This window comes from Nerophis ophidion, linkage group LG06 (genome assembly GCF_033978795.1).
Source record: "Nerophis ophidion isolate RoL-2023_Sa linkage group LG06, RoL_Noph_v1.0, whole genome shotgun sequence".
Lineage (NCBI taxonomy): Eukaryota > Metazoa > Chordata > Actinopteri > Syngnathiformes > Syngnathidae > Nerophis > Nerophis ophidion.
The window spans coordinates 23,175,818-23,188,302 of NC_084616.1; the positions used below are offsets into that span (position 1 = coordinate 23,175,818).

The following is a 12,485-nucleotide window of genomic DNA, read 5'->3' on the forward strand; positions in this document are numbered from 1 at the left end:
CATCTGGCTCCTCTCGATGTGAAGGAGCAGCGGCTTTACTTTGAGTTCCTCCCGGACGGCAGAGCTTCTCACCCTATCTCTAAGGGAGAGCCCCGCCACACGGCGGAGGAAACTCATTTCGGCCGCTTGTACCCGTGATCTTATCCTTTCGGTCATGACCCAAAGCTCATGACCATAGGTGAGGATGGGAACGTAGATCGACCGGTAAATTGAGAGCTTTGCCTTCCGGCTCAGCTCCTTCTTCACCACAACGGACCGGTACAACGTCCGCATTACTGAAGACGCCGCACCGATCCGCCTGTCGATCTCACGATCCACTCTTCCCTCACTCGTGTACAAGACTCCTAGGTACTTGAACTCCTCCACTTGGGGCAGGGTCTCCTCCCCAACCCGGAGATGGCACTCCACCCTTTTCCGGGCGAGAACCATGGACTCGGACTTGGAGGTGCTGATTCTCATTCCGGTCGCTTCACACTCGGCTGCGAACCGATCCAGCGAGAGCTGAAGATCCCAGTCAGATGAAGCCATCAGGACTACATCATCTGCAAAAAGCAGAGACCTAATCCTGCGGTTACCAAACCGGAACCCCTCAACGCCTTGACTGCGCCTAGAAATTCTGTCCATAAAAGTTATGAACAGAATCGGTGACAAAGGACAGCCTTGGCGGAGTCCAACCCTCACTGGAAATGTGTTCGACTTACTGCCGGCAATGCGGACCAAGCTCTGGCACTGATCGTACAGGGAACGGACCGCCACAATAAGACAGTCCGATACCCCATACTCTCTGAGCACTCCCCACAGGACTTCCCGAGGGACACGGTCGAATGCCTTCTCCAAGTCCACAAAGCACATGTAGACTGGTTGGGCAAACTCCCATGCACCCTCAAGAACCCTGCCGAGAGTATAGAGCTGGTCCACAGTTCCACGACCAGGACGAAAACCACACTGTTACTCCTGAATCCGAGGATTCACTGAAGTGTGCCTATGATGAAAATTACAGACCTCTGTCATCATTTTAAGTGGGAGAACTTGCACAATTGGTATATATATATATATATATATATATATATATATATATGTATATATATATATATATATCGTGTCCAGCCATCTTCTTACTTATCTGAGGTCGGGTCGTGGGGGCAGCAGCCTAAGCAGGGAAGCCTAAACTTCCCTCTCCCCAGCCACTTAGTGTCTATCACGATATAAATCAGTGGTGGCCTTCTGCCATGTCCGACTTTAAATTGGCATACTTCATGTCCCCACATGACCAGGGCTGGAGAAACACACTACATAGTACACTTAAATTAATACCCCACAGAAACACACTAGTGGCCATTGAGTCACCTCAGTAGTGGATAATACAAGATAGTTTCTGCAACATTTAAACATCAATATACCTGTCTAAATTAAAACAATTGTAAAAACGAAAAAATAAAATATATGGACTGAGGCTGCAACTAACGATTATTTTGATAGTCGATCAGTCAACGATTATCTTAACGTTGACATTTAATATTGTGATAATATCGCACGTTGATATTTAATATTGTGATATCGCATGTTGACATTTAATACCGTGATAATATCACACGTTATCATTTAAAACAGAGATAGTATCGCACGTGGACATTTAATACCGTGATAATATCGCACGATGACACTTGATACAGTGATAATATCGCAAGTCTACATTTAATACCGAAATAATATAGCATGTTGACATTTAATATGTGATAATATCGCACATTGGCATTTAATACTGTGATAATATAGCAAATTGCAATTTCATACTGTGATATCGCAGATCTGCATTTAATACATTGAGAGTCATACTGTGATATCTCACATTGAGATTTGATATACCGTATTTCCTTGAATTGCTGCCGAGCCGCTAATTAATTTAAAACCTCTCACGGATTCTCACTCCTGCGCTTACTAAAGCCATGCGGTAAAAGTAAGCATGCGCTAATTATTTTAAAACCTCTTCTCACTCCAGCACTTACCAAAGGCATGCAGTAAAAATTTGAGTGTGATGTAAGCTTGGACCTTAAATCCTACTGAATAGCTCTTAATCTTCTTCCCTTTATGTGATTTCAAATTACCGGTATTGAAATCAGCCTCCTCCATTTTGAAAATGATGACAGGGGAAGTGTCTCTCGTGACGTCACGAGTTTGACCAGGCGGTAATATTAAGCAGGTGCTAATTATTGTGCGAAGCGAATTTGATCCGACAGTAATTCAAGGCCGGCGCATACTATATGCCCTGCGGCAATTCAAGGAAATACGGTATGTGATAATATCGCACCTTGCAATTTGATATTGTGATATCGCAATTTGCAAATCAATACCGTGATATCGCACATTGAGATTTAATACCATTATATTGCACATAGACATTTAATACCGTGATAATATCGCATATTGACATTTAATTGGTCATTGGCCCACCTTCTTTGAACCCTTTAGGCAGGGTGGGCGTGTCTGCAGGCTGGAAAACACCAATAAGAGGAACTTGTGTAAAAAAAAACAACTACATTTGCAGAGTGAAGATGTTATTTCAGGTATCTGCAGCAGGAAAGCAGAAGAAAAGTGTTGTGTTGGTCAACATGTTGATGTTTGACAGCAACACTCTTTCAATGGCAGCACGTTTGTGTTCGACTTCAAAGTAGGTGTTGTCCTCCACTAGTGAGAGGCCCAACACACACACACACACACACACACGCACGCACACACACACCCACGCACACGGTGGGACTGTTGCTAGGATACATTTCTATTTACTCATGGACTGTCAGCCTGCTCGTTATGGTTCCACTTCATTAACCTGTGATTATGCTTCTGCTAATGGATGCAGCAGACCCAGGAAAGGAAAAAAAAACGGATTATTCTGTCAGACCACATTCTTTCTCTTTTTGTTGGCTAAATTCTACTGCTTTTACCGCCAGATAGCTGAAATGTAGTGGAGGTCACATGGTCTGTCATGTGACTCGCAGCTTCATACGCCAAGGACAGACATTTTAATACTAGCAAGATGTTGATGACACGCTCGAGAAATCTGACCGCATTCTCAAGGCAATGCAGCGTCCTCGCTAGCGGCTAACGCCTCTCCACAGTGCCAGGCCGCCTCTAAGTCGTTAATCCCTGCCTCCATGGCGACAGTCATTTCGATCCATACAAATATAGCCAGTCAGTCTGATATCAGTAAAAAGTCAATGTAAAGTGTTGATTGCTATCGGCTTGCATGTAAAATGTGCAATACAAGCATGTCGACTTGTGATATCATGTGCGATACAAGTAGTCCCGCAGCGTGTTGACGTGTGTGAGATATAATGTGCGATACAAGGAGTCCTGCAGCGGTTTGACTTGTGTGTGATATCATGTGCAATATACAGGGGGTCCTGCAGTGTTGACTTGTGTATATGTGCGATACAAGCAGTCATGCAGCGTGTTGACTTTTGTGTGATATGTGCGATACAAGCAGTCCTGCAGCGTGTTGAGTTGTGTGTGATATAAAGTGTGATACAAGGAGTCTCGCAGCGTGTTGACTTGTGTGTGATATCATGTGCGATACAAGGAGTCACGCAGCATGTTTGCTTGTGTGTGATATAATGTGTGGTAAAAGCAGTCCTGCAGCGTGTTGACTTGTGTGTGATATAATGTGCGATACAAGGAGTCTTGCAGCCTGTTGACTTGTGTGTGATATAATGTGCGATACAAGGAGTCTCGCAGCCTGTTGACTTGTGTGTGATATAATGTGTGATACAAGGAGTCCTGCAGCATGTTGACTTGTGTGTGATATGTGCGATATAAACAGTCCTGCAGCATGTTAACTTGTGTGATATAAAGTGCGATACAAGGAGTCCCGCAGCGTGTTGACTTGTGTGTGATATAATGTGTGATACAAGGAGTCCTGCAGCATGTTGACTTGTGTGTGATATGTGCGATATAAACAGTCCTGCAGCATGTTAACTTGTGTGATATAAAGTGCGATACAAGGAGTCCCGCAGCGTGTTGACTTGTGTGTGATATAATGTGCGATACAAGCAGTCCTGCAGCGTGTTAACTTTTGTGTGATATAATGTGCGATACAAGCAGTCCTGCAGCATGTTAACTTGTGTGTGATATAAAGCGCGATAAAAGGAGTCCCACAGCCTGTTGACTTGTGTGTGATACAAGGAGTCCTGCAGCATGCTTACTTGTGTGTGATATGTGCGATATAAACAGTCCTGCAGCATGTTGACTTGTGTGATATAAAGTGCGATACAAGGAGTCCCGCAGCGTGTTGACTTGTGTGTGATATGTGCGATACAAGCAGTCCTGCAGCTTGTTGACTTGTGTGTGATATGTGCGATACAAGCAGTCCTGCAGCGTGTTGACTTGTGTGTGATATAATGTGTGATACAAGGAGTCCCGCAGCGTGCTTACTTGTGTGTGATATGTGCGATATAAACAGTCCTGCAGCGTGTTTACTTGTGTGTGATTTGTGTGATACAAGGAGTCCGGCAGCATGTTTGCTTGTGTGTGATCATAATGTGTGGTAAAAGCAGTCCTGCAGCGTGTTGACTTGTGTGTGATATAATGTGTGATACAAGGAGTCCTGCAGCGTGTTTGCTTGTGTGTGATTATAATGTGTGGTAAAAGCAGTCCTGCAGTATGTTTACATGTGAAGTGAAGTGAATTATATTTATATAGCGCTTTTCTCTAGTGACTCAAAGCGCTTTACATAATGAAACCCAATATCTAAGTTACATTTAAACCAATGTGGGTGGCACTGGGAGCAGGTGGGTAAAGTGTCTTGCCCAAGGACACAACGGCAGTGACTAGGATGACAGAAGCGGGAATCGAACCTGCAACCCTCAAGTTGCTGACATGGCCGCTCTACCAACCGAACATGTGTGTGATATCATGTGCGATACAAGCAGTCCCACAGCGTGTTGACCTGTGTGTGATATAATGTGCGATACAAGGAGTCCTGCAACATGTTGACTTGTGTGTGATATCGTGTGCGATACAAGCAGTCCTGCAGTGTGCTTACTTGTCTGTGATATCATGTGCGATCCAAGCAGTCCTACAGCGTGTTTACTTGTATTTGATATCATGCGCAAAGGAAGCTGTCCTTCAGCGTGTTCGATATCTAGATGTCCTCCAAAAAGCACACAATTGATTCTACAGGAGGGCCCAACATGGGTCCTGTATGGGTATTGAAAGAGTTGTCCCGGTTGTACTTAACTAAGTTAACAACCACTAAGTTGTACTTTGTGGTTGTTCCTGGATGGAGTCTGACGAGTTGCTGCTTGTTCTTCTGCCCTCCAGGAGCGTCATCAAGAGAATAGACCAGTCGGAGTTTGAGGGCTTCGAGTACATCAACCCTCTGTTGCTGTCCACCGAAGAGTCGGTATGAGGAAGAACTCCAGTCCTTCTTTGGCTCGTCCTCCGGTTTGTCCAAGTTCGCCAAAAGCCTTGTTGAGGCGGCGCTGGAGGAGAAGAAGAAGAAGAAGAAGAAGAAGAAGATGAACTCTGCACTTTCGAGCAAGACAAGTTCCTCCTGCACTACTTGGATACCAACGTCTTCTCTTCTTGGTATCGAAAAGTAACAAACATTCCACTAGAAGAACATTTTTGATGTGGATCTCCCGCTGTTTTTTGATCCTAGTTTCCCATCCACAAATCCATCTCTTTTGCCCGTTTCTTGTTGCTTTTTAAGACGCCATCTTGGTGCGCAGCGAGAAGAATGTAAGATGAAGTTCTTGCATCGTCGTGTCCGTAGTCCACCCAAACTTTATCGCCTTTTTTCAACCACAAAATGTGACAAGGGTTGGTTTTTGGGATTTAAAAAGTGCCTCGCAGATCTGATGAATGATGGTTTGTGATTGCAAGCACAGGAGCGACATGAGAAATGTCTTTAAACAAGAGATGATTGTCACTCCAATATTCACCTCCTTGTAGGAAATATTCATTTCTCTGGACAGGATTGTTGTTTTTACTTCTTGGACTTCTTTGTATTGTCATTTATCTTTTAACAATCAGTACAGGGGAGCCTCTAAGGGAGGGTAAGGGCCTTCAGTGTTGGTGTCTTCTTTTCGTTCTTGAACGATAGACACGCCTCCAGCTAGGTGGCAGCACTGCTCGGACTAATCAACAGGCTCAAGCAGAGGAAATGTGACCAAATTGACTTAAATATCCTATTTTCCAGACGATAGAGGGCAGCGGTATATTAGCCACACCCACTAAATTCTACAAGAAAAAACATTTTTTTCCATATATTAGCCGCACTGGCCTATAAGCCGCAGTTGTGAAATGAGTTATTTAAATACCTTCATGCAGGGGTCGGCAACCTTTACCACTCAAAGAGCCATTTTGACCTGTTTCACAAATTAAAGAAGACAAAGGGAGCCGCAATTATTCTCGCGAATATCTGCTGGTGGTCACCCATATAACATTAATAAGGTCGTGCCATGAAGCCATTGCCTTTGACGCCTTCTACAACATGTACAGACATCTTGCTAGTCCAGTAACATGTTGTAAGCAGCTTCCGCAAATACACAACTGCAAGGCATACTGCGTGACACAGAGTACACTGAAGGTTGTGATATAAACAATTTTAACACTCTTACTAATATGCGCCACACTGTGAACCCACACCAAACAAGAATGCCAACAACATTTCTGGAGAACATCCTCAGAGTAACACATTATACACGCAACATAACAATTACCCAGAATTATATGCATCCATGACTCTTTCAGGCTATATTATACGCCCCGCTAGCACCAAAACCCGCTTCCGTGCGTCGGTTGAGGTGGGCGGGGGTGTATAATATAGTCAGGAATAGTCATAGATGCAAAGGATTCTGGGTATTTGTTGTGTTGCGTTTATGTTGTGTTACTGTGAGGATGTTCTCCCGAAATGTGTTTGTCATTCTTGTTTGGTGTGGGTTCACAGTGTGGTGCATATTAGTAAGAGTGTTAAAGTTATTTATATCACAACCTTCAGTTTACTCTGTGTTACCCAGTATGCCTTGCAGTCGTGTACGTGTATATGCGGAAGCCACATACAACATGTTACTGGACTGGCAAGCTGTTTGTACATCTTGTAGAAGGCGTTAAAGGCAATGGCTTCATGGCACGCCCTTATTACTGTTATATGGGTGAGAATGGTTGCAACTCCAAGTGTCTTCTTTATTTTCAAAATGTAGAGGACACTAAAAGTAAAGCCATCACGGCACGCCCTCAATATTGTTGTCCGAGTGAAAAATCGAACAATGTTGACCCCGGGTGATGTCCGGAAGAGGCTCCCAGAACCGGAATCCCCCCGTAACAATCAGGGGGGTCGGCGATTGTGCAGATGAGCCACATCAGAGTGGCCAAAGCGCCGCATGCGGCTCCGGAGCCGCAGGTTGCCGACCCCTGCCTTAATAGTTGTGTCAGTAACACGGGTGACCAAACAAAACTGAAGTCATGGACCCACTAGCTGCACAAGCTGGCTCTCCAATCAGCTAAACGGACTCAATAACTCCAAGGTAACGTTTTGGTGAATTTACACATGGGACGCTTTAGTAAGTCAAAATTGTAGGGATGTCCCGATACAACTTTTTCACTTCCGATACGATACCGATATTGTAGCCTTGAGTATCGGCCGATACCGATATCAATACGATACGATATAGGCAAGAATCATACATATATTTATTCCTTATTTTGTTGTGTGGAATGTTAGAAAAGGCTTGATAAAGTGATGTTACTGTTACTGACGTTGTGTTAAAACAGAAAACAATAGTCTGCAAGAATAGGTATAGGAAAAACGGACCCATTTATTATTAACCAATTGGTTACATACATTTTTACCTTCAACATAAGAGTATTACCTCAACAAATCAAATAAAAACAAATTGTTATATCTAAAGTGCAAAATAACCACTAATACCAACATAATTATACAATTGAATAGAATAAATTAGAAGACCCTGAAAAATAACCTAAATAAATCCAATTAAAACAAAACAAAAAAAACGTTTTAAAGTGCAAACAATTCAAGTTCACTTCAGTTCTTTTTTTAATGTCAGCATATGTTGGAAACAACTGTGGGCAGGGACAAAAACAACACAATATTGTCCACTGTCCAACTGCTCTAAGTTAAGAGTTCACAGCTCCAGTTTCACTGACTGACTGTGCCCAAAACAATGTAGTAATTACTCTTAGTCGTCACTGAAGAAGGGTGTAAACACAATAAACATATCACTCTAATAAGAACAGCATAAAACAAATAATAATCAGTCAGTGCCGGAGTATAGTTTTGTCTACAAAACTATACTCCTAGTGGCGGCTCGGAATAGTGTAGCGAGGTTCGAGGTGATCCATTAAGCGTTTAAACCCGACATTACTCACCACCGCCAGAGGCTGGTCATCATGCACAATAAACTGGACTATCTTTTCTGTTACGGCCATTGCCTTTTTGCTGTCCCGTGGTAGTTTGTCACGTCTTGCAGAGCGTTCGGCCAGCGTGGGTTGCTGAAACGAGCCAGAGTTTTGTTGCGTCGCCTTGCTGCTCTCGCGAAAATCCACATGTTCTTTTTTGTGGTGTTTTTTCAAATGTGCGATGAGGTTGTTTGTATCGAACATTCCCGGTTCTGTCCCTCCATGGGACACTTGCGCTTGACAAATGTTGCATTTAACGGCAACATCTTTGTCCGAATTTACGTTAAAATACTTCCACACAGCCGACATGACTACACTTTGCTGCAAGCACGCGCGTTGTCGTCGTTGTGATCAGGTGGGCTGTGCATGCAGGATCAGAGACGCTCTTTTTCCGCGGCCGGCACCAACGTTAATTAAGGGGCATTGCCGCCACCTACTGTGTTGGAGTGTGATCACACCTATTATAGAAGTACAGGAGCGGTAAATGGACATCTTATATCGGAGCGCTTATATCGGAGTTTTTAGATTCAGTCCAATAAAATCCGATATTCACTTTTTTGGCTAATATCGGACTGATTTCCGATATCAATATCGGATCGGGACATCCCTAAAAAATTGTTTTAGTTATATTGTAAAACTTACAAACGTTGCTCGGAGTGACGAATGAAGAATCCATAGGAGTACGGACGGCTCAAAGACAGAAACGCACATCAATCATCTAGAAAGCGGCGCCATAGCACAAAAAAATACCACACCTTTTTAAATGTCTTGGCTTGTTTGTTTTTTTTAACTACTTGCATTATGGCCGTCGGCAAAGAAAAATAGATGAATTAGCGACACCGTTTTACAAGCCGCAGGGTTGAAAATGTTGGGGAAAAAGTAGCGGCTTATAGTCCGGACTTTATGGGTAGGGCGGGCCTGAGAAAACAACACACAAGTCTTCACACAGTGGTTTTACTGATAAATAAATAAATATCAGGTTCTTAATCGTATTTTAATTTAGAGGCGGTGCGAAATAAATGACTAAGATGGGGCGTGACAAAACAAAATGGAGAAACACTAATTGGCAGGGAAGCATTCTCTCACGTCCTGAAGAACAACTCATTCTACACAAAGGAGGACCAACAATCGCAACACCGGCGCTTTAATGTAAGCACCGAGCCGACTAAAGTCTGGAAAAAGCTCTACAATGGCCACCATGTTGACATCTTTTTGATCAAAACTGAAAGTTAACTCAGCCTATGTGCTGAATTAACGGTGCTCCCCGCATTTAAACTAGAGAGATGTGTGTGTGCAGACATCAAACATTGAGAAATCATTGTGTTTATCTCTTTGAGCAAGGGGTCTCAGACACGCGGCCCGCGAGACGTTATTTTGCGGCCCCCACCTTAATGTGAAAGTTTAATGTCAGTGCGGCCCGTAAGTTTTATATGAATGGTGCTTGACAGCGTTGTGTGCGGAGCTGAAGGAATCTACCAATCACGGTGTGGTATGTGGCTCTCGAGGGCCGAACAATGACGTCACTTTCGTGATGCAAGCAGAAAAATGTTTTTCCACTAGAACCGCACACGCTCTTCCTCCCTTCCTCCCTCCCTCACCTGCCTGCTCGCTCTCTCGCTATCTTTGTCACTGTGTGTGTGTCTGTCTTTCTCTCTCTATCGCTCCCTCCCCCGGTGCTGTTGTAAACAGTCCGAGTCGGGGGAGACGAGCGGTCCCGTAGCTTCCGAAGCACTCCGCCGAAGGACCGAGCAACAATAAAAAACTGGTGCGCTGGACCCCAGCGCTGATACTCCGACAGAGAGTCGCTGGGCGAATCGGACGTGTAACACGTTAGTCCGGGGTTAATTGTGCTACCGTAACTGTAAACTCCACAGTCCCCCCCCACCACCCTCCCCCCCTCCCGTTGGCTCCAGACAGAGACGATTTTTGTTATTTGGGTCCAAAATGGCTCTTTTAACGTTTTGGGTTGCCTACCCTTGCGTTAGTGGAAAAGCGGCAAAAAAGTTTAGGGACAGAAACGTTGCCATAGAGATGAGGGTTTTCTTACGTGCCTGGCTGCAGTCGCATCGCGACACCTGTCCGTCAGTAATAACAGTCCCCGATAACCTGGACCAATTCAAACCGTTATTTGTTTTTTTTATTGTTTAATTTGCTTTGCCTCACACGATGAACACTACATATATTTCTATATGACGCGGGAAAACACTCCGGGAGACGTCACTTTATTTGCGCTCACTACCCCGGTACTTTATTATCCGCCGACCGCCGTGTTGCTGTAGGGAGGAAAAGCGGAACGACACACATTGCGGAAATAACATTATTCTGCAGTGCGTGGGCTAAATACAAATATATTCCACAACCCCAAACTGGTCTTTTTCAAAGCCTGCAGTAAAGAGAAAGGTTAGTGATGAGCAAAGACAATTCCAGGAAAAGTGGGAGATACAATATTTCTTAGTTGAGCACAGCACGTGTCTTATTTGCACAATTTCAAACGTCATTATACTACTAAACATGCTGAGAAGTATGCTAAAAATGTTTTAAGTACTATTTTCTTACGGCCCAGCCTCACCCAGACTCTGCATCCAGTGGCCCCCGGGTAAAGTGAGTTTGAGACCCCTGTCTTTGAGTGAGACGCAACTTTGTTCCATTTTGCTGAAAGTTGGGCTGATATCGGTGTAAGGTGGCAACTATGTTCACCACTCATCCTCACATGAATCATGATGGAATACATCATTAAAACCAATAGAAATAATCCGGGTCAAACCCTCGCCCTCAAAGGAGTTCCGTGATCTAGACCAGCGGTCCTCAAACTTTTTTCACCAAGTACCACCGCAATAACATTAAAATGCAGTAGCGTAATAGGCCTAAATATTCATTAAAAACAAGATGGGTTTTATTTAACAAGTATATTGAATATTTTTGACCACAGTAACGTGACACACCGTTTGAACAGCAAAACTGTGTGTGAATATTTATGAAGTGATACTTTGTTCTACCACTAGATGGAGCCCGTGTACCACAGTTTGAGAATCTCTGATCTATACATAATCAAAGAAGTAGTCAAAAAACAAACAAAAAAGTGCTATTTTTGACTCTTTTTTCCCCCTTATCAAGTACTTTCTATGTTTGACTCTTTGGACTTTTTTTAAGTCGTGATGAGTGAGTGACACCTCAGTGAGCGTGTGGCACGAATTGACGGTGCACCAACAGTGTCGTCGTTTCATAACGGCGCCACCCTCTGGATTAAAAGAGTCACTACATTTGACCGGCAGGTCAAATTAATGGTTTATAAATATAATTTGTTTAAAGAATTGCTGAGCAGAAATCAATCAGAGCCAGGTAGTAAACAGGAAAAGAACCGTATTCGATCTCAATAAGCCAACGTTTTTGCATTGTTTCCTTTTTCTTAGTTCCAGTAAGAGCCAGGGTGTCTAAACTGTTTCCAATGATATTGCCACACACTTAAAAATGAGAGCGCGCTGGGGCCATTTTGATATTTTTCATTTCTAACAGCTGGAAGCTTCCTGATCGACTCTGTTTCAAACACTAAGTCTCCAAGGGCGAATTAGGAAGAATCCAGTAACAATCGTGTCCGCATCGCTCGACTTACTGTGTCATTAGACTACCCTAAAGAATTACAGTGGCGACTAGGTGTCACCAAATAAACAATTACCACTCCACTTCAACCTAAAGAGAGCATACGTCATTTCAGGCAGTTACAGTTTGTCTTGTTTGACTCATTTCCCTTCATCAAACCTTTTTCAAACATTCCATTCTTCACACTTTGCTGATTGGATTATTTGTCAGTATTTAAGGTTCCAATATCAGTATTGTATCGGCGGTGAAAAGGTTGTATCGGGACGGTTCTGGTATTAACAATTTAAGACAAATAGTTTTGTCACTTTCAGCCCTGCGAAAGTCTCACGATTTAGCACTTAAGTAACAAATATTATATAAAAGTGCATTTTCTAATCCCCAAACTCAAGTGAAGGCAGTGCAACATGTCCATGAAATCAAACACTTTATCTGTCAATATCTCCCAAATTAAACTTTTTAAGGACGCTCAC

At 43.4% G+C, this 12,485-nt stretch overlaps 2 protein-coding genes across 2 annotated transcripts in view; one reads left to right on the plus strand and one right to left on the minus strand.

The window, feature by feature from the left end:
• The window catches only part of prkcz (protein kinase C, zeta), a 208,396-nt gene extending 202,330 nt beyond the window's left edge, over positions 1–6,066 (plus strand). Inside the window, 1 exon segment of the mRNA XM_061903119.1 lies at positions 5,317–6,066. Within this exon segment, the coding sequence (XP_061759103.1) occupies positions 5,317–5,404 (88 nt within the window). The 3' untranslated portion in view covers positions 5,405–6,066.
• Positions 1,145–12,485, minus strand: part of si:ch73-70k4.1 (Fanconi anemia core complex-associated protein 20) — a 38,388-nt gene continuing 27,047 nt past the window's right edge. The window contains exon 5 of the mRNA XM_061903118.1: positions 1,145–5,477. The gene's annotated coding sequence lies outside the window, so the exon portion shown is untranslated. The remainder of the gene's footprint in view (positions 5,478–12,485) is intronic.